At 56.3% G+C, this 22122-nt stretch overlaps 1 protein-coding gene across 3 annotated transcripts; it reads left to right on the top strand.

Annotated features, from left to right (window-relative positions):
• The first annotated feature begins 55 nt into the window (after window positions 1-55).
• GGA1 (golgi associated, gamma adaptin ear containing, ARF binding protein 1) lies at window positions 56-21416 on the top strand. Of its 3 annotated transcripts, none has more exons than XM_050926492.1 (17): window positions 56-188; window positions 4341-4425; window positions 7336-7411; window positions 9382-9480; window positions 10048-10171; window positions 10768-10868; window positions 12534-12614; window positions 13189-13326; window positions 13500-13581; window positions 14048-14152; window positions 14507-14662; window positions 15762-15817; window positions 17322-17494; window positions 17618-17907; window positions 18113-18282; window positions 18937-19047; window positions 19266-21416. In XM_050926492.1, exons 1-17 carry the CDS (start codon window positions 158-160, stop codon window positions 19374-19376), a joined length of 1989 nt encoding a protein of 662 aa, XP_050782449.1. In that variant the 5' UTR covers window positions 56-157; the 3' UTR covers window positions 19377-21416. The 3 variants fall into 3 exon arrangements, with proteins under 3 accessions (XP_050782449.1, XP_050782439.1, XP_050782459.1); XM_050926482.1 differs by having other exon boundaries at window positions 14045-14152; XM_050926502.1 differs by lacking the exon at window positions 18937-19047 and having other exon boundaries at window positions 14045-14152.
• The last annotated feature ends 706 nt before the right edge of the window (window positions 21417-22122 follow it).

The following is a 22122-nucleotide window of genomic DNA, read 5'->3' as shown; positions in this document are numbered from 1 at the left end:
CGAGACGCTCTATCCGGACATGGGGAGCTCTATGGTCTCCATAGCGGCGCTCTAGACGGTTCTCCCCGATCTCGATGGCTCCGCGCCGCCGGGCCGGGAAAGCGGAAGGGACGTTGCCCTTTTAAGCCAAGGGGCGGCAGGGGCCGCACGAGCCGCCATGGAGCCGGACACGCTGGAGTCGTGGATCAGTGAGTGGGGCTGGGGGGCAACGGGGCCCTCCGCGCGCGGACACCCGCGGCCCTGCCGCCCGGGGATCCGGATCAACCCCCCTCGTCAGCGCCAGTGTGATCCGGATCAACCCCCCTCACTGTCCCTCCGTCAGCGCCAGTGTGATCCGGATCAACCCCGCTCACTGTCCCTCCGTCAGCGCCAGTGTGATCCGGATCAACCCCGCTCACTGTCCCTCCGTCAGCGCCAGTGTGATCCGGATCAACCCCCCTCACTGTCCCTCCGTCAGCGCCAGTGTGATCCGGATCAACCCCCCTCACTGTCCCTCCGTCAGCGCCAGTGTGATCCAGATCAACCTCCCTCACTGTCTGTCCGTCCGTCAGCGCCAGTGTGATCCGGATCAACCCCGCTCACTGTCCCTCCGTCAGCGCCAGTGTGATCCGGATCAACCCCCCTCACTGTCCCTCCGTCAGCGCCAGTGTGATCCGGATCAACCCCCCTCACTGTCCCTCCGTCAGCGCCAGTGTGATCCGGATCAACCCCCCTCACTGTCCGTCCGTCCGTCCGTCAGCGCCAGTGTGATCCGGATCAACCCCGCTCACTGTCCCTCCGTCAGCGCCAGTGTGATCCGGATCAGCTCCCCTCAGCACTCCCTTGTCAGCGCTACAGTGTGAACCGGATCAACCCCCCTCACCATGCGTCCGTCAGCGCCACAGTGTGATCCGGATCAACCCCCTCCCCCTCCCTGATTGCTTCCACGGCACGTTCCAGATCGGCTGGGCTGTCCACCCCTGCTAGACCAGAGAGCCCACCTCACTGCCTGGCCCCCAACCGCCTGGCTCCTACCCCCGCCCCCCATGCACCTACCCCTGCCGTGATCAGTTCCACCCCCAACTCTGATCTGTGGGTGTCAGTATCCTTCGCTTTTAGGCTTGTTCTCAAGCCACTGCCCCCTCATAAACAGTTTGTTATCCTGTTGATGTTAACGTATGCTCCTCTGTCTCTTTGTTGTGTGCACCTGTTGTCTCTCAATCATACATTTTAAATTATAAACGTTTTGAGCAGGGACTCTCCTTTCATATGTGGGTGCAGTGCCTAGTGAAGTCGGCCCTTGATATCTGGTTGGGGCCTTGGTACTACCACAATACAGATCCACCTGCCACTCACACTCTGATCCAGATCCAGTCCCATCATTCATTTATGCTCTCGTTAATGAAGGATAATGGAGTGGACAGTATGCTTATAAAATTTGTGGATTACACCAAACTGGGAGGGGTTCCAAGCAGGTTGCAGGACAGGATTAGAATTCAAAAGGACTATGGCAAAGTAGAGAATTGGTCTGAAATCAACATGATGAAATTCCATAAAGACAAATGCAAAGTACCTCAGGAAGGAAAAATCAAATGTACAACTATAAAATAGGGAGAAACTGACTAGGTGGTAGCACTACTGAAAAGAATCTAGCGGGCTTAGTGGATCACAAATTGAATATGACTCTATGATGCAGTTGTGAAAAGAGCTAATGTCATTTGGGGTGTATGAATAGGAGTGTCGTATGTAAGGCCTCGTCTACACTACCGGGGGAGTTCGATCTAAGTTACATGAAAAACGTAGCTGAAGTTGATGTATTTAGATCTACTTACTGCGAGGTTCATGCTACCCTATGTCAACGGGAGACGACTCCCCTTGCGCTTCTCGTTCACTAGACCCGTTAAATCGACCGCCGATGCATCGATTGCCACACATCAGTTAGTGTAGACAAGCCCTTAGACACAGGAAGTAATTGTACTGCTGTACTCTGCGCAGGTGAGGCCCCAGCTGGAGTACTGTGTCCAATTTTTGGTGCCATACTTTAGGAAGGATGTAGACCAATTGGATAGCCCCCAGAGGACAGCAACAAAAATTATAAAAGGTTTTGAAAACCTGACCTGTGAGGAAAGGTTAAAGAAACTGGGCATGTTTATACTTGAGAAAAGAAGACTGAGGGGGGACCTGATAACAGTCTTCCAATATATTAAGGGCTGTTATAAAGGGGATGGTGATCAATTGTTCTCCATGTCCACTGAAGGTAGGACAAGAAGCAATGGGCTTAATCTGCAGCAAGGGAGATTTAGGTTAGATAATAGGAAAAACTTTCTAACTGGAAAGGTAGTTGAGCTCTGGAACAGGTTTCCAAGGGAGGTTGTGAAATCCCCACCATTGGAGGTTTAAGAACAGGCTGGACAAACACTTGTCGGGGTGGTCTAGGTCAGGGGTTGGCAGCCTTTCTGAAGTGGTGTGCCAAGTCTTCATTTATTCACTCTAATTTAAAGTTTCACGTGCCAGTAATACATTTTAACGTTTTTAGAAGGTCTCTTTCTATAAGTCTATAATATATAACTAAACTATTGTTGTATGTAAAGTAAACAAGGTTTTCAAAATGTTTAAGAAGCTTCATTTAAAATTAAATTAAAATGCTGATCTTACGCCGCCAGCCTGCTCAACTCGCTGCCAGCCTGGGGTTCTGTTCACCTAGGCTGACAGCTGGCTTAGTGGGGCCTGCGGCCAGGACGCCAGCTGTCAAGGGGCTGGCAGCAAGACCCCAGACTGGGGGGGGGAGGGTCCAGGGGTCAGAGCAGGAGGCTGGGGTGTGTGGGAGGTGTAGGTCAGAAGGCTAGGGATGTAGGGGGGTTCAGGGCAGAGAGCTGGGGGTGGGGGGTGCAGGGCAGAGGGCAGTGGGGGGTGCAGGGGTCAGGGCAGAGGGCTGGGGGGTGTGGGGCATACAGGGCAAAAGACTGGGTATGGGGGGTTTCAAGGGTCAGGGTAGAGGGCTGGGGGTGTGGGGGGGGTGTAGGGCAGAAGGCTGGATGTGTGGGGGCTCAGGGTCAGGGCAGAGGGCTAGGGGGTGTAGGGCAGAAGGCTGGGTGTGTGGGGAGGGTTCAGGGCAGAGGGCTGGGTGTGTGTGGGGGTGCAGGGCAGAAGGCTGGGTGTGGGGCGGTTCAAGGCAGAGGGCAGTGGGGATGTGGGGGGTGCAGGGCAGAAGACTGGATGTGGAGGGCTTCAAGGGTCAGGGCAGAGGGCTGGGGGTGTGTCTCGGGGTGTAGGGCAGAAGGCTGGGGGTATGTGGGGTTCAGGGGTCAGGGCTCGGGTGTGGGGAGTGCAGGGCAGAAGGCTGGGTGGGGGGGTTCAGGGGTCAGGGCAGAGGGCTGGGGGGTGTAGGGCAGAGGGCTGGGTGTGGGGGGGAGTTCAGGGGCCATGGCTGAGAGGTGTGGGGCATGCAAGGCAAAAGGCTGGGTGCAGGGAGGTTCAAGGGTCAGGGCAGAGGGGTGGGGGGGTGCAGGGCAGAAGCCTGGGTGTGGGGGGCAGGGTTCAGGGGTCAGGCAAGAGAGCTGGGGTGCTTGGCTCTTGGGGGTGTTCCCAGCCCTGTCCTGAGCAGCTCACGGCAGGGGGCTGGAAGGGATATGCCCTGTTCCACCCCCTTCCCCAAGGGCTCTTCTCTCCCTCCTCTATGGAGCAGGGAGCCACTCTTCTCCCTTCCCCGCAAGGGCCATCAGCTGATCTGAGCAGGGAAGGAGAGGAGGAGGGGCAGGAAAGCAGCACAGCTGGGGGAAGAAGCGGGGGAGGGGGGAAGTTTGGCTGCCGCAGGACCAAGCTTCTGCCTCCTGCCCCCACAGGGGAGAGCAGTGGGCCGGGGGGCTGAGTGGGGCTGGGGGCCAGGACCGCGGCAGGCAGCAGCGTGCCACTCAAAATCGGCTTGTGTGCTGTGTTTGGCACCCGTGCTGTAGGTTGCCGACCCCTGGTCTAGGTTTACTTGGTCCTGCCTCAGTGCAGGGGGCTGAAGTTGATGACTTCTCAAGGTTCTTTCTAGCCCTACATTTCAGTGATTCTCTTTGGGGTGGCTCTGATCCCCTCCCCAACTTCACCTGCTGGTAATGTTTGCAAACTTCCTGCCATGGTATTTCATTAACTTCCATCTCAGTTCCAGTTTTGACCCCTTTGGGGGAGGCATGTGGAGGGTCTGCTTTCCCCTCAGTGTGAACCTCTGTTAATGCAGCTTGTGAAAGGCCAGACTCCTGAGTTAGTGAGTGGCCTTGGTATTACACCCCACCCTTACAACCTGTGTGGCTGATTCTCGCTGGGTGGGAGATTCTGTTTCTGACAGGATACTCTCTTTTCTTCTCTCTCACATCCAGACAGGGCTACGAATCCTCTCAACAAGGATCTGGACTGGGACAGCATCAATGCTTTCTGTGAGCAGCTGAATAAGGAGCTAGAAGGGTGAGTACACTCCTTCCTCCCTCTAATACAGCGGCTCTCAACCTTTCCAGACCACTGTACCCCTTTCTGGAGTCTGATTTGTCTTGGGTACCCACGAGTTACACCTCACTTACAAACTACTTGCTTACAAAATCAGACATAAAAATACAAAAGTGTCACAGCCACTATTACTGAAAAATTGCTGATTTTCTCATGTTTACCATGTAATTATAAAATAACTCAGGTGGAATATAAATGTTGTATTTACATTTCAGTGTATAGCACAGGGGTCGGCAACCTTTCAGAAGTGCTGTGCCGAGTCTTCATTTATTCACTCTCGTTTAAGGTTTCGCGTGCCAGTAATACATTTTAACATTTTTAGAAGTCTCTTTCTGTAAGTCTATAATATATAACTAAACTATTGTTGTATGTTGTCAAGGTTTTTTCCCCACTTTGAACTTTAGAGTACAAGAAGAGGGGACCTGCATGGACGCTTCTAAGCTTAATTACTAGCTTAGGTCTGGTACGCTGCCACCAGCCAGAATTTAGTGTCTGGCACACTTTCTGTTCCCCCAAAACCTTCCCTGGGGAACCCAGACCCAAACCCCTTGGGTCTTAAAACAAGGTGAAATTAACTATCCCCTTCCTTTTCCTCCCAGACTTTCCCCTCCCTGGGTTGCCTTGAGAGGCTTCTCACCGATCCAAACTCCTTGGATCTTAAAACAAGGAAAAATCAATCAGGTTCTTAAAAAGAAAGCTTTTAATTAAAGAAAGAAAAAAAAGTAAAAGTTATCTCTGTAAAATCAGGATGGAAAATGCTTTACAGGGTACTTAGATTCATATAGACCAGAGGGGGACCCCCCCCCCAGCCTTAGATTCAGAGTTACAGCAAACAAAGGTAAAAATCCAGCAAAAAGAGACATTTACAAGTTGAGAAAACAAACATAAGACTAATCCGCCTTGCCTGGGTATTACTTACAATTTTAAAACATGAAAGACTGATTCAGAAAGATTTGGAGAACCTGGAATGATGTCCCGTCCCGAGAGCGAACAACGAACCAAACAAAAAGCACAAACAAAGACTTCCCTCCACCAAGATCTGAAAGTATCTTGTCCCCCTATTGGTCCTCTGGTCAGGTGTCAGCCAGATTTACTGAGCTTCTTAACCTTTTACAGGTAAAAGAGACATTAACCCTTAACCATCTGTTTATGACATATGTATAGTAAATAAGGTTTTTAAAATGTTTAAGAAGCTTCATTTAAAAATAAATTAAAATGCAGAGCCCCCCGGACCGTTGGCCAGGACCTGGGCAGTGTGAGTGCCACTGAAAATCAGCGCGTATAAACAAGTAATTGTCTGTATGAAATTTTAGTTTGTACTGACTTTGCTAATGCTCTCTACAGAGCCGTCCCTTGGGTATGGCAAATCAGGGCGACCACTCTTTGGCGACCTGCGCTTTGCGGGACCCCGTGGTCTGGTGTGATTGGCCAGAGCGGTCGGTCCCGGAAGTGACGGATTCATCACTTCTACCCCGGGCCCCGCACTGCCCTAGGGAAGTTCCTAGCTCTCTATATAGCCTGTTGTAAACTTAGACGAATATCTAGATTAGTTGATGTACCCCTGAAAGATCTTGGCAAACCTCCAGGGGTACACGTACCCCTGGTTGAGAACCACTGCTCTAACAGCTCCAGGTTACATACCTGAATTCCAAATGCACGATCTTGTAAGCTAAGCAGGGTCGTTCTGAGTCTGTGCTTGAATCAGGGAGAACCTCTCTGGGAAAAGTCCTTCTGCTTCAGGAAATGGCATAAAAGCCCAGTGGGTGGCACTCTTTCTTCTCTCTAAGGCAGTGCTGTGCCCTGCTCCTCTCCGGCTATGCCTCAATGCCAAGGGGGTTCGTTGGTGGATTTTTAGGTGACTGTGGAGCCCAAGTGGTGCCCTGCAGATTTTCCCACAGAAGTGACAGGTGTAATTTTGGAGTAGACATAGTTGTTCTTTCTTTCTTTGTCCCTTCTCTGTCTTGTGAGCACGTCTGTTCTTCTCAAAGTGAGCTGTGGCTCGGAGTATGGTGTGGCACCGCTGTGTTCTTTTCTGTGCCGAGTCTTCCTAGTTTGTTGGGTTGATGCCTCCCTTTTTAAGGTGCACTTTCAGTATGTCTTTCAGGCTCTTCCACTGCCCTCACATGGTGTTTGGGGGAGGAGAGGGAGGATGTTGCTACTCGAGGAGCTGTAAAACTGAGGTCCTGGTTGCTTCTGACCCACGGCTCTTTTTGCAAGAACAGGAGTCCTGGCCATATTCCTACAAGAATAACAACACTCTGCCAACCTCAAAAGTTTCACACTGGAAGATCACTCTTCTCTTCCCCCACTCCCCTTATGACTTTGCTGTGTAGCTTTGCTTGTGCAGAATCACAGCTACATTCCACCCCAGAGGCAGCTGCATTAGTGGGGCAGTGAAGGATTCCTACAGAGATTTGTACAGGACTTTGAGATCCTTTGGGATTAGAGATGCTCTAAAGCCCCATCAGTTAATTAATGAAGTTGCCGTGTGCTATTGAAACTAGCCCCTTTGCCCCAAGCACATTGAGGGGCCCCGTAAGGACTTTGTGCATACCCAGATGTATGAGCAAGACTTGTGTCCCCTGGAGAGATGCAGGTCCATTTCTCGTTATTAATAATACCTAGCCCTTATATAGAGGTTTTTCATCAAAAAAGATCTCAAAGTGCTTTGCAATGGAAATCAGTATTATTGTCCCCATTTTATAGATGGGGAAACTGAGGCACTGACTGGGGAAGTGACTTTCCCCAGGGTCACCTAGCAGGCCAGTGGCACAGCCAGGAAATTAACCCAATCTCCTGAGTCCCAGTCCAGTGCTGTATCCTTTAGGTTACACTGTCTCCCTACAACCACTGTGCTTTTTCCCCTTCCAGTCCTCCACTTGCCACCCGACTTTTAGCTCACAAGATCCAGTCTCCACAGGAATGGGAAGCCATCCAGGCCTTAACGGTAAGGGAGAGACTCTCCAGACGGGTTAGACAGATTAAAAGCCAGGGTGGGGAATGCCCGGTTTTGCTCTTTGGACTATGAGGACTCTCCCGTATTGCTCAGCTAAAGCCCTGGTGCACCCAGGCTGTCGGGAAGGGCTGATAGAGTACTGCCCCCGGGCTGAAGGTTGTTCCATCTCAGGCCATGTCTACATCTAAAATGTTGCAGCGCTGGTTGTTACAGCTGTATTAGTACAGCTGTATAGGGCCAGCGCTGCAGAGTGGCCACACTTACAGCAACCAGCGCTGCAAGTGGTGTTAGATGTGGCCACACTGCAGCGCTGTTGGGCGGCTTCAAGGGAGGTTCGGGGAACGCGAGAGCAAACCGCGGCGAAGCTGGTCTCCTTTCCCGGTTTGCTCTCTCGTTCCCCGAACCCCCGAACAAGCAAGTCTCCTTCCCTGCGGTTTGCTGGGTGGTTCGGGGAACGCGAGAGCAAACCCGGGAAAGGAGACCAGCTTCGCTGCGGTTTGCTCTCGCGTTCCCCGAACAAGCAGGTCTCCTTCCCTGCGGTTTGCTGGGTGGTTCCGGGAACGCGAGAGCAAACCGCGGCGAAGCTGGTCTCCTTCCCCGGTTTGCTCTCGCGTTCCCCGAACCCCGAGCAAGCAGGTCTCCTTCCCTGAGGTTTGCTGGGTGGTTCCGGGAACGCGAGAGCAAACCGCGGCGAAGCTGGTCTCCTTCCCCGGTTTGCTCTCGCGTTCCCCGAACCCCGAACAAGCAGGTCTCCTTCCCTGCGGTTTGCTGGGTGGTTCCGGGAACGCGAGAGCAAACCGCGGCGAAGCTGGTCTCCTTCCCCGGTTTGCTCTCGCGTTCCCCGAACCCCGAACAAGCAGGTCTCCTTCCCTGCGGTTTGCAGGGTGGTTCCGGGAAACGCGAGAGCAAACCGCGGCGAAGCTGGTCTCCTTTCCCGGGTTTGCTCTCGCGTTCCCGGAACCACCCAGCAAACCTCAGGGAAGGAGACCTGCTTGCTCGGGGTTCGGGGAACGCGAGAGCAAACCGCGGCGAAGCTGGTCTCCTTTCCCGGTTTGCTCTCGCGTTCCCGGAACCACCCAGCAAACCTCAGGGAAGGAGACCTGCTTGCTCGGGGTTCGGGGAACGCGAGAGCAAGCCGGGGAAGGAGACCAGCTTGATTACCAGAGGCTTCCTCAGGTATGCTGGGATACCTGCTTATTCCACGGAGGTCAAGAAAAGCGCTGGTAAGCGTCTATACTTGATTACCAGCGCTGGATCACCAGCGCTGGATCCTCTACACCCGAGACAAAACGGGAGTACGGCCAGCGCTGCAAACAGGGAGTTGCAGCGCTGGTGGTGCCCTGCAGATGTGTACACCTCCTAAGTTGCAGCGCTGTAACTCCCTCACCAGCGCTGCAACTTTCTGATGTAGACAAGCCCTCAGTTGAAGTGGAGGATCTTACCCCAGAGGGAATCAGTGGGAGTGGCTTGAATGGGCCTTGGATCAGGCCCCTCATAATCTAGTCCGAGCTAGTGCTATGAATGCCTCTGCTGTGAGCTCCCCTGTTTTCTGTGTCTCTGATGGATTTACCCCCCAACCACCACAACACACACTAACATGAGCACGGGGGTTCACTGCCTGTCTCTAGGGTGGGGGAGGGAGCCCAGAGGACATTCCCACCAGCTGTTTCTCCCCTCCCGTGGTCTTCTGTGTGTTTCAGGCAACCACGTCTGCCTCTGCGCCCGCCCTGTGTAGGGCCAGATTGTTCTCTAGTCAGAAGGCTGGCACCTGTGATATGAAATGGAAGGGGGGAACCAGCCTGGCTGCAACAGAGGCTCCCAGGGTCCCTCCTTGGTGACCCTGACCCCACGAGCCAGGATGTGGGGCCTGCTTTCCCTTTCCCTCATGCTGTGGGGTCAGTCCTGCCAAGGGGAGCCGGCTCCTCCGCCTGCTGACCCTGACTCGGCCTCTGCTCTCTCAGGTGCTGGAGACCTGCATGAAGAACTGCGGCAAGCGCTTCCATGACGAGGTGGGCAAGTTCCGCTTCCTCAACGAGCTCATCAAGGTGGTGTCCCCCAAGGTGGGTGCCAGCGCCCCGTTGGCAGGGCAGGCTGTCAGGCGCCAGTGAGGGATATAGAGAGAGGTGGAGCTGGGGTAGGGATTTCCCCACTCCCCTCCCTAACCTGTGCAGATCTACATTACCTGCTCTCTGTGTACTCCCAAAGGAGGCCATTGCTGGGAGTGAATGTATTGGGGGAGGAGGACTAGGTTTGCTTCCCTCTGTGTTCCACTGGGACATAGCAAGGCAGCTTCTCGTTGGCCACTATAAACTCCTCTACAGAGGAATCTCCCCTTATGCACCTTCCCCCTGCTGAGCAAATGGGACATAAACTGGCCCTTCATCTCAGGGTGTCTGAGGGCTGCCCCACACTGACAGTTACTGCCTGGGATCTCATATAAACTCTGGCCCTCAGGGCCTCACCCATCCTCCCAGCCCCAGTATGCTGGAGGCCAACCACAGTAAGGGGCATGTTGCAAGGGCCGTTACTAACTTCCTCCTTCCCTTCCATTGTCCGTTGGGAGCCATCTCACTTCTCCCTGAGAGGTTGGCCGTGTATGGATCAGCTCTGCCCACCTCTCCCCTCAGTATCTAGGCAGCCGAACTCCTGAGAAAGTGAAGTTGAAAATCCTGGAGCTGATGTACAGCTGGACGCTGGGGCTACCTCAGGAAGTGAAGATCGCAGAGGCCTATCACATGCTGAAGAAACAAGGTGAGAGCCAGGTATCTCCTTTGGGGCAAGGGCCTTCCTCTGCTATGGCAGAAGCTGGGTCCAGACTGGATTCTGGCCTTCTCCATGCTCAGGTCTGGTTTAGCCTCTGTATGGGTTGCACAGTTCAGAGGCCAGAGGGAGCAAATGGGAACTTTAGCAATCCAGGCAAGAGGGGGAGAGTCTCTAGTGGTCTGACCAGTGTGTGAGGTGAAGGGGTGATATCTATCTTCCTCACCAGCTCCGCGCAGATGTGGCTTCATAAGAGGTGGGGCCATAGGAATAATAGGGTTATAACAGACCAGGACATGTGATTCATGGAATGACTGGGATGATTTCCTGCTAGTGGGGATTTGGAGACGCTGCAGACGATGCACGGCTGGAGCAGGGGGTGGGTGGAGCATGCCCCCCAATCCCAACCCCAACCCTGACGCAGAGAGGAATTGGACTGGCCAGAGGGAAAGATGATGTCCATTGTGTGAGGCCTAGATCAGGGCTTCCTGGAGCAGGGTTAGCAGAAGAGCCATCTGGTAACCCCAGCACCGCTCCAGTGAGGTGAGGGCCGGGCCCGGTGATGTTTCTGCTCCTCTCCCCTGCAGGAATCGTGAAGAGCGACCCGAAGCTGCCGGACGAGGCTCCCTTGCCCCTGCCTCCCCCCCGGCCCAAGAACATCATCTTTGATGACGAGGAGAAGTCCAAGGTGAGGGCTCTGTGGGAGGAGGAGCAGAAGGCCTGGCCTTCCTGCATCTGTGCTCACTCATCGCCGTCCGTAGGGTGGCTGGCGCAGCAACATAACCAGGAGTTCATTTGCCTGCTGTGTGCTGTGCTCAGGAAGGGGATGTGCTTAGGGCGTGATCCAAAGCAAACCAGTAGAGAGATTCCCACTGATTTCAGTGGGCTCTGAATTGGGCCCTTAGAGAGAAACTTGCTATTTGACCTGTTGAACTTGATGCTGCTGGATACTGATTAGGGTGATAGCATGGGGACTAATATGACCTAGCACTGACACTCATATGAATGAATTGCAGCTGCCGGAATATTACCGGGGCGATGGCCCCTCTTGCCACGTGGCATAAACTGATTGCAGCTCAGAGCGCAGATGCTCTTCCTCTCCCTCCCCCTAGGACACATATGGCCCAATTGTTTAACCCTTCCTTGAACCATCCAGCATCGGCCTCCCTCACAGCTGGGTTACCAGATGGATAAGCCACCGCTCTCTTCCGCTCTGGCAGTGCTGATGCTCTTAAAATGGGGAAAGCTGGAATGAGTCTCCTGTGGCAGCAGCTCCATAGTCAAGGCTGTCCAGCTGTTTCTAGCTCTGCACAGGAGAGTTGGCGGGAGGGTCCAGTGTTGATTGGACAAAGTGTTTGTAGAGAAGCGTCTGGAAAAAGTCACCTCTTGTTGGAACAACTCCTTAGTGATGACTCCAAAGGGTGGGTGTGGCTGTGAGGGTGAGTGGATGAGTGTGTGAGGAGCTTTCAGAGTCCCTATAGGAAGGGCACTGGGTCTGAAGCTAACAGAGAGAGCTTTACTCCCGGGGGTTATTCATTACCATTAACAAAGGCAACGCTTTAACGAATCTGGGGCATGGCTAAACACACGAGTTGTGGCACTTGGACCATACTGGTAGAATTGAAGCTGAACCCTACCCACTCCTCCACCCTCCAGCGTGGACATAGTTATACCAGCGTAACTGCGATGTGTGCTGACCTGTATAGCTATTCTCGTATGGGATGGGGAATAAGGTAGGCCGGTGTAAGAGCCTCTATCAGAGTATAAATGCAGCCACTCTAGGGGGTTGTGCTGCCATTCCTGGTACAAGCGAAAAGTCACTCCCCCAGCCAACATAGCTATACTAGGACCAAAAACTGTGTGTAGACTGGGCCTGAGGAAAAATCCCTTCTGTCAGGTGTCGCTTTTCTCTATTAATCAGGTTTCGCTTCCTCTGTGCTGGAGAAGTCGGTCTCCAGCTCCCTATACCGTCAGACAAGGCCGGAATTTCTAATGTAATAAAACAAGCCAGAAAAAATCATGTCTGTGTGGCGTGTTGGGGGACCTTTGAGGTTCTTTAGTATGTATCAGAAAGAAGCATGCAAACAAAGGCACAAGCCCAGTTATGTTTCCGTTTGCCTCTCACTTTTGAGGTCATTTGTGGCCCTTTAACTGGACTCTCAAACGTTCAGGGTCTTCCCGGTGCTGAGGGCGTGGGTGTTCCATTCATCAGCGATGCCCCAGCCTTAGTTCTGTGTTAACAGAACAGTCTGTCTGGGAACCATCTGCTTTAGAGTGACTCCTGCTTCCAGCCACCCAGGCTTGGAATTGCCTCCTCTGCCCCAGTCCACGTGCTTCCCTGTCTCTCTTGCAGATGCTGGCTCGCCTGCTGAAAAGCTCCCATTCTGAGGACCTCCGGGCTGCCAACAAGCTGATCAAGGAAATGGTTCAGGAGGTAAATTTCCTCATACAGTCTGTCAGCAGGGAAGGAGCGCTGAGGATTTATCCACCGCCACCCCCCAGGGAGGAGAAGCCTGGCACAGGATGCAGAGAGGCCCTGGGATGGAGTGGAGCATATGGCTAGTGTGCTTGCATCACCGTATTGACCTCGCAAGCAAAGGAGCCCACTTCCCATGACATCAGGGGAGGGGCCAATAGGGGGGTGAGGAGAGAGATCCCTGGGATTTGGAAGTAAATTCTGCTCTCCCCAGTCAGGTGGAGGTGGAGGGAGACATGGGACATGTGCACAGAAGGCGTTCTTGGAGCACATACCCTGCTGTGGCACCCTCTGCTGGTGCAATCCTAGTCCCTGTGTCATGCAGTGGGTGCAGGATGGTCACCAGTGTAAACTGAATCTCTCCACCCAAGCTCAAACCATTCCAGGAGGAGCCCCTCCCTGCCCTGCTCTCTCCAGATGTCATTCAAAGGGGGAGGCCGCTCTGTGCCCGCTGGCGTAGCTGTCCCAGTCCCAACTTGTGGGGAGAGAGGACATCAGACCCCCCCTCACCCCTCTGCTTCTCCCGCTCCAGGACCAGAAGCGAATGGAGAAGATCTCCAAGCGTACAAACGCCATCGAGGAGGTGAACAACAACGTGAAGCTGCTGACGGAGATGGTAACCAACTACAGCAAGGGGGAGACAACGGAGAGCAGCGAGGACCTCATGAAGGTGAGGGCGAGGACTGCCCCCGAGTCACTTCCCTCTGTCTCCCACACCAGGGTGAGGTAGAGGGGCCCTAGGGTGCAGTGGGTTTTTACTCTGCAGCTCCTGCCACCTCCCTTTCCCCATCCCCTCCTGAGCGCTTCCCTGCCGCCTACCTCCGCCCCCTTTCTCTCCCCCAGGAGCTGTGCCAGCGCTGCGAGCGCCTGAGGCCCATGCTGTTCCGGCTCGCCAGTGATACAGAGGACAACGACGAGGCGCTAGGTAAGCCGAGCTGCCTGCCACCACAGCACAGCCCCGCTCGCTACCCCCTCCGCCTCCCCTTCAGCTGAGTCCAACATTGCATTGCTATGCACCCCACCCCCACCCTGCCCGCTGGGCCATCCCCCTGGGGCTGATCGGTAAGTGGGTGCTCGGGGAAGCCCAGCTGTGCGTCGTGCGTTGCCAGACAGTGAATCAGGGGAACTATGTTCAACATGCCATTGAAAGTGCAATGGTGGAGGGGTGTGTGGCAGATTGGAGGATAACCCGGGCAATGAGCGATTGCTCTAGGGCATGGAGCTGCGATAACAAAGATGTCTTTGCCAGACAAAGAGTCAGTTCCCTGGCTCTCCTCTGCCCCAATCTGTAGGGGGACAGGGAACGCCAGGGGCTGCATGTGGCCGGGCTGCCACTTGACACCCCACCTCCTCTTCTGCCTTCAAATCCCCTGCCCCTTCTATTGCAGCAGAAATCCTGCAGGCAAATGACAACCTGACCCAGGTGATCAACCTGTACAAGCAGCTTGTGAGAGGAGAGGAGATCAATGGAGAGACTGTGGCTGGCCCCCTCCGAGGTGAGGAGCCCTCAAGGGGGGAGGGGAGTGAAGGGGGAGATCCAGCCAGGGGAGGTGGCAGCCAGGCAGCCCAAGGGGAGGTGGAAAGGTGCAGTTGGGGGCCTGGAGCAGGGTAACTGGAAGGCTGAAATGAGGAAGACACTTGGTGAGCCAGATGACATGCGAAAGGTGCTTTGGGAGGGGCGATCAGAGACTGTGGGTGAGGCTGAAGCCAGAAGGGGGAGCAGAGAGGGGCGTGGGGGTAGGAAGGCAGATTGGTGACCAAGTCAGCTCCCAGCAGAGTAAGAAGATTAAGGGAGGGACTTATCTCTTTACAGCTGCTCAGTGATCAAAGCCTCTGTGTCTTCCCTACAGGCAGCACCTCAGCCCTCCTGGACCTGTCGGGACTGGACATGCCAGCACCGGGCCCCTCTTACCCAGCCTTACCCACCCTGTTGGGTGGCTCCATGCTCCCTGTGCCTGACCCAGCCAGCTCCGTCTCCCTGCTGGATGACGAGCTCATGTCTCTCGGTGAGGAGGGAGAAAACGCTCGGCTGTTACTGCATGGTTTGCAGGCGAGCGACGTCTTGAAGTGGGATAGCTGCTGCTGCTGGGAAAGGCTGACGGTGTCTTGAGGGGGGTATGTCTGCACTGCAGCTGGCAACGAGCCTTCCCGCCTGGCAGGGCAGTCAGACTGGTGCTAGGGGGGCTCAAGCTATCGTGCTGCAAATAGCAGTGGGGACGTTGTGGCTCTGGCGGAGACTCAGGCTGGTGCCCCGAGCTCAGAGCCAGGGGTCACATGGGCATGAGAGCCTGAGCGGCAACATCCACACTGCTACTGTTAGCACCCAAGCTCGGCCCCGCTAGCGCCAGTCTGTCTACCCAGGCTGGGAGCATAGACACGTCCTGGAAGGCCGAGAGGTTACTGCTCCGCACTGCCACGTGGGAAACCCCATTCGCTTCTGCGTCTTCGTGCCTTGCAAGCACCTTGGCTCTTCGCAGGCAGCTCTCGTTTCCTAGAGTGCAGTAAACCTCTTGTGCACAGACACAACGTAGCACAGGAGCTAATGGTTACGAACACAGAGGGGTGGGGATCTCCACCCCAGGGGCCCCCACTCCATTGCTGGGGCTGCTGATGTCCCCGGGGAGCTGCCTTGTACAGATATGTTGCCAACACACACTGCGGGCTGCCGATGCAGAGTAGATCCCAGGGAATGCAGCTCCCAAGGAGGCTGTTATGGGACATAGGCTCCTAAATCACTTAGGGGCTTTGGAAGATGTTCCCTTTAGTGATTGTCCTCTGTCTGCCTCGGGGGGTAGGATCGCTGAGTGATGTTTTGCGGGGCCACCTTGTGCCATTGACTCTCTTGGGTCCCTGCCTGTCCCCTGTGTGCTGAAGGGCAACTGAGTAGCCTGGAACCAGAGAAAGAAGCTGATGGAGAGTGGGGAGTGACCAGACCTGATGGAGTGGAAACTAGGGGCACTTTGCTTTCTTCCCGGCCCTCCATCCCTGCATGTCTTCCCCATCCTACCCAGCTCTGATTGGCAGCTGCTCACCTCGCAGGCTGTCAGTCCCCGCTTCAGTTAACCGCAGGGCTCTTTTCTCATGTCGGCTCTTTTCTTCTCACAGGACTGAATGACCCGGCCCCCCAGGCTGGGGACAGCAGCGGCTGGAACAGTTTCCAGGTAACAACCTCAGAGCAGAAGGGCAGTAGTTTGTGAGAGGGAGGAAGAGACTCTGAAGATGAGGCATCATGGTTACTAGGGGCGGTGCTGTATACGCACTGGGAATGGTGGGGCAGCGCGTGGGATAGAGGGGGTGGTGCTACATATGTGATGGGGACGTGAGGAGTGTGTGTGACAGGGAGTGCGGTGTGTGGGGCACGGGGCTTGTGGCGTGTGGCACAGACGGCGGTGAGCGTGGGGCAGAGGGGGGAGCCGCGTGTGTGGCGGGGATGGAAGTATATGGGGCACGGGGGTGTGGCATCTGTGACGGAGATGGCAGCGCATGTGACATGGACGGCGGTGTGTGGGGCACGGGGAGTGCGGAGTGCGTGCCAGGGATGGTGGCATTTGGGGCAGAAGGGAGTGGTGTATGCAACAGAAATGGTGGCATGTGGGGCAGAGCGGAGCGGCGTGTAGGACGTGGACTGTGGTGTGTGGGGCAGAGGGGTGTGGGCGTGTGTGACGGTGACTGCGCTGTGGGGCAGAAGGGGGAGTGGCATATGTGACATGGATGGCAGTGTGGGGCACGGGTGTGGCGTGTGACGTGGACGGAGGTGTGGGGGGGGGTAGAGGGGTGTGCCGTGTGTGACTGGATGACAGTGTGTGGGGCAGAGGGGGGTGCGGCGCGTGTGACGGGGACGGCGGTGTGTGGGGCAGAGGGGGTTGCGGCGTGCGTGACTGGGACGGCGGTGTGTGGGGCAGAGGGGGGTGCGGCGCGCGTGACGGGGACGGCGGTGTGCGGGGCAGAGGACCTGTGCGGCGTGCGTGACGGGGACGGCGGTGTGCGGGGCAGAGGACCTGTGCGGCGTGCGTGACGGGGACGGCGGTGTGCGGGGCAGAGGACCTGTGCGGCGTGCGTGACGGGGACGGCGGTGTGTGGGGCAGAGGACCTGTGCGGCGTGCGTGACGGGGACGGCGGTGTGTGGGGCAGAGGACCTGTGCGGCGCGAGTGACGGGGACGGCGGTGTGTGGGGCAGAGGACCTGTGCGGCGCGAGTGACGGGGACGGCGGTGTGCGGGGCAGAGGGGGGTGCAGCGCATGTGACGGGGACGGCGTTGTGTGGGGCAGAGGGGGTTGCGGTGTGCGTGACGGGGACGGCGGTGTGTGGGGCAGAGGGGGGTGCGGCACGCGTGACGGGGACGGCAGTGTGCAGGGCAGAGGACCTGTGCGGCATGCGTGACGGGGACGGCGGTGTGTGGGGCAGAGGGGGGTGCGTCACGCGTGACGGGGACGGCGGTGTGTGGGTTAGAGGACCTGTGCGGCATGCGTGACGGGGACGGCGGTGTGTCGGGCAGAGGGAGGTGCGGTGCGCATGACAGAGACGGCGGTGTGTGGGGCAGAGGACCTGTGCAGGTAGCATAGGCACACAGAGTGCTGGGGAGCAGTGTTGTACAAACCCCAGGCGCAGGCTGGCTGTTGAGCTAGGTGTGTCCCTTGCTGTAGTGCCCTCTGGCTGTCATTGCAGGATAGCAGTGAGCCCAGCCTGCCCTCCGTTGCCACTGCTCCAGCACTTAAAGCAGAGGCAGGAACACCCGCTCCTGGCCCTTCCCCTGTCACCAGTGGCCTGGATGACCTGGATCTGCTGGGGAAGACTCTGTTACAGCAGTCCCTGCCTCCAGAGTCACAACAAGTCCGATGGTAAGAGCCAGGGCCAGGATCGGGGGTGAGGAACGGACGGGATCAGCCGGCCTTTCCTTAGCCCTCTTCCAAGCACCATGTGCTTGGTCCGATGGCCTGCTCCCTTATCTCTTCCACTCCCAGGGAGAAGCAGCCGCCCCCCCGGCTCACATTACGGGACCTCCAGAACAAGACAAGCTCTGGCACCTCAGTGACTGCCACCAGTAGCACCCCCACCCTGCTCCGAAGCATCTCCTCGAGCCCTGCGGCCCCCCTACCGCCTCCTTTGGAGCAGCCTGCCCCTGCCACGCTTCCGAGAACCACCCCCACGCCAGCTGGAGCTATGCCGCCCCCGCTGGGGCTCCCCACTCCCACGTCCCCCCAGGAGATCTCGCTGGCAAACATCACAGTCCCTCTGGAGTCTATCAAACCCAGTGAGTGAGGGGGAAGAGACCGCTGGCTGGGGGCGGCAGGGTTATAAGGAATCCTCACCTGACTGGGTCTAGGAGAGGGCCCACGGGGTTGGTTGTCCCGTCTGGAGTTTCCATCAGTCCCATGTCTATGTAGCATGATAGGCTCCACCCAGTGCCCATCTCTCTGCTCCTACTGATGCTGTTCCCTGGTCTCCCCTCCTTGCAGGCAGCATCCTCCCGGTGACTGTCTACGACCAGCATGGCTTCCGGGTCCTCTTCCACTTTGCCCGAGACTCTTTGCCCGAGCGGCCTGACATACTGGTGGTAGTGATCTCCATGCTCAGCACAGCCCCGCTGCCCATCCGCAACATCGTCTTTCAGTCTGCCGTCCCCAAGGTAGTGTCCCCAGGACTGGGGGAGGAGAAGGCTGGATCCTCTTGGGGGGTGGGATTGGGGAGGTACTTACTGCTCCTGACCCAATCTTGGGATTTTGCAACGGTTGTGTTTCTTTTTCCTCCCACACAAACCCCAGATCCTCCGTCTATTTATGCACACTGCAGTGAAGGCAGATTTGGGGTGGGGAGGGCTCCAAGCTGGGGGCTGAGTTCATTCCTTCTCTTCTCCTCACCCCACTGCTAATAGCTGTGTTCCTCCGCACCCGGTGGATGGAAATCTCTGGTCCGGGGCCAAGCATGATCCAGTGGAGAGGGCCAGGAGGTCCGGGCTCTAGTCCCAGCTGTGCTGCTGACCTGCTGGGTGACCTTGGCAGGTCACTTCCCCTCAGCATCTCTCCCTGTAAAGCAGGGCAACTATATGTCACTGGCCTCTGGGAAGTGCTTTGAGATCAGCGGGCAGGGAGGGCTGTGGGAGAGCTAGGCTAGTAGCGAGGGCTGGGAGTGACTGAGCGCCCTCTGGGGAGTTTCTGACTCGGGTGGCTGGGTGGGGATGCCTGCCCTCATGGGGCAGAGTCTATGCTCAAATTTAGACAGCTGGGCCCTATCATCCTCCTCTGGAGGTATCGGATGGTGACGCCCCGGCCTCTCACCACAGGTGATGAAGGTCAAGCTACAGCCGCCCTCAGGGACAGAGCTCCCGGCGTTTAACCCCATCGTCCACCCGACTGCCATCACACAAGTCCTGCTGCTTGCCAACCCGCAGAAGGTAAGGGCACCTCCCTTGCTGCACAGAGCCCCTGGGGCAAGCGTCTCCCTGTGCTGCTCTAGGATGGGGCTGGCGGCTCTCTCCCTGACCTGCAGCTCCCTCTCTCGTTCCCATGCTCACGCCAGCTCTCCCAAGCCCCTTCCGCCCTCCTGTGTGTCTCTCTCTCAAACCACATCCCCCTGCCCCATCTCCTGATCGCATTTCCCTTCTCTTCCCAGGAGAAAGTGAGACTGCGATACAAGCTGACCTTCACCATGGGGGAGCAAACCTACAATGAAATGGGGGACGTGGACCAGTTCCCCCCTCCAGAGTCCTGGGGCAGCCTCTAGGGCCAGGGAAGGGTGCTGTTCCCGAATCCCAAGGACTCTGCATGACTGCAGGACTGGAGTCTCCTGGGGCCGGCGCGTGGACTCTGAAACTAGCCACTGGGGCCAGGGGGCAGCAGCAGTGTGTGTGAAGGCCTGCGGATGAGAGCTGAGCCCAGGGAAGGAGGGTGTCGGCTCAGTGCAGGGTGGGGGACCGGGATGGAGCAAGAAGCTGCTCTGACCGTCTTCCCTGCTCTTGTAATCCATCCTCCCCTTCCGCTTCTCTTCTAACGCTGCTTCCCCTTCAGCATTAGGCGTAATGATCAGCTGAGAGCAACACTAACAAACCCTGGCCTGGGGGGAAGAATCCGAGGATCCTCCTTCCTCTTCTGATGTAGGGCCTTTGCTGCTCCTGACCCCCGATCTGCTTCAGACTGCCCATCCAATCCCTACTCCTAGCAAACTCCACTCTGGGACCTCTGGGGGTAACTCTTTGGGGGCTCCCCCTTTGCAGCCTCAAGTCATCTCTCCCCACCCTGTCATGATTCCCTACCCACGGTGGGATCACCCCGAGAAACCGTGTGGAGCAAGGCTGAACGGGCTGGGCGAGGGGCCTTGACCTCCCTTCACCGCAGAGCAGGAATCCGTCCCTGCTGGGGGCAGGTTTCCCAGAGTCCTTGGCTCCCGCCCAGGGGCAGAGCAGTGCTGGAGAGACTGGCTGCTCTGTGACACCGAGCCTGTGTAATGCCAGCAGGGAGCTCTTCAGTTCCATGGCACCCAGGCTGCATCCTGGCTCCCAGCCGCTGACTCAGGCAGGGGGAGGAGGGTCTGGAACTGGCCATGCCCTGTCAGACCATGTCCCATTGCAGCAAGTGGTCAGGGTCACGGTGGGGGTGGGGGACAACATGCCATATGCAAGAAGGACTAGCAAGAAAGCAGCGTGGCCTCCTTGGGCAGCAGTGAGGAAGAGGAGCAGGTATTCAGCATGTCTCCACCCCTGGGCTTGGATGAGGCTGTTCCAACTTGCAGGCTCCTCCTCTCCCCTCCCCATCTGTTGCAGGAGCCTGTGATGAGAAGCAGCTAAAAGCCCTTCTTCCATCTCACCATTTGAACTCCTTGGTTTGGGGGGTTTATGTCCTTCCTCTTGTGAGGATGGGCCAGCAGAGGAGTCCCCCCCACCCCACCCCACTTGCCACCCAGGAGAGTGCAGGCAACTGCCTGAGGACTTCAAAGGGGAACCCTGCTGGTAGAGCCCCACATGTTGGTACAGGGGAAGGGGGCATTTCTCGGCACTGTTCCCGGAGGAGCTGACTCAGTGCAGGTTAGCGATGAGGGAGCCCAGATTCCAGAGGGCTCTTTGGAGGGAGATAGGAAACTCCTGATGCTCCATCTGACTGTCATAAGGGCAGGTCTTTCTCCGTGCATCTGGGATTCCAGCAGTTCAATCACTGTGACGTAAAACTGGTATCTGTTGGACCATGATGCCGGTAGGGAGGGGAACAGATGGATTAATGGTTGAGCTGCAAGCTGCGTCCTTCCCCACTATACCCTCACTTTGCTGATCATGTTGCAGGCTGCACTAACCCCTCTTCCCCTGCCCACCCCGAGGCAGGTTTCAGGCTCTGTGCTGAGAGGGCTCCATCTATTTGCAACTGACCTGCATGTCATGGGAAAAACCTCTCCCTCAAGATGCGTTGGAGAGAGGGTGCTGGCATAGGGACCTTGCCCACAAGTGAGGGCTCAATCCATGTGTTGAAGGCCAACCAGTGGGGCTGTGCTCCTGTCTTGGGGGAATCAGAATTGCTCTGGGGGTGGGGGGCTAGAGCATGGAGTGGGAGGATGGGTTGGAGGGAAGGCCTCTGTGAGGTGGGGCTCTGCTGCATCTTATTTTCTTTTCTGGTCTCTTTCAGGGTTTTTGTAGGGATTTTCTTTGCAGATCTTGTTGGTTCTCGAACAGACTTGTATATATTTTCAGTGCAAATTCTGTACATGGAAAAGGATTTAAAAAACCGCCCGGCGCGAAATCTGCTGTATTTATGGGAAATAAAGAGTGTTCTTTCCTGATGTCTGTGTTTCCTGAGTCAGACTTGGGCAGAGCTCCCCCTGCTGTCACCAGTGAGCCCCATACCTGTAGGCCTTGGAAACTCACTGTCAGTGTCCCTACGCCCTCCCAGCTAAGGTGAGTGCTCCCGTTGGTGTCAGGGAGACTTCCATCCCTGATGTGGGGATTCCTTTCAGTGCAGCCAGACCTGGGGAGAAGGCTGTACTAACGTGCTGGAAGTGTCCCCGTTCCCTCTGCCCATGTCAGCACGCTGCAGCCTAGACAAATACAGCATGGATCCCCAGTGACGGGGAGGCAGGGGCTGGATGGTGCCCTCCACCCACCTTGAGCTCTGTCTACAGCAGCCAAACCTGCGTTCAAACCCAAACCTGGCCTGGATGCTCACCCTAGCTCAGTTAGCCTAGCCATGAAACTCAGGAGCCGCCCTGGACTTTGTTCACTGCCCTGCCCTGCGGGAACCACATGCCAGTGCAAACAAGAGCTGTGAATCCGCTTGCTGGCTAGCTGGAGCTGCTCCGGGTTTCATGGTCTTGGCTCACTGGACTGGGAGCAGCACCTGCTCCTGTTTTGGGCTGGAATGCCCCTCCCCGGTTTCTCAATTCCTTTTTCTGTGCAAGGCTGATGTCAGGAAGAGCTGCCTGTAACCCCTGCTGCTCCCCAGGTTGAAGGAGGATGGAGGAAGGGGACTGCGCTCTGCAGGGCTGAGCA

This window comes from Gopherus flavomarginatus, chromosome 1 (assembly GCF_025201925.1).
Source record: "Gopherus flavomarginatus isolate rGopFla2 chromosome 1, rGopFla2.mat.asm, whole genome shotgun sequence".
NCBI lineage: Eukaryota > Metazoa > Chordata > Testudines > Testudinidae > Gopherus > Gopherus flavomarginatus.
The sequence above is the reverse complement of the archived record's forward strand: the minus strand, read 5'-3'. Positions and strand labels throughout refer to the sequence as shown.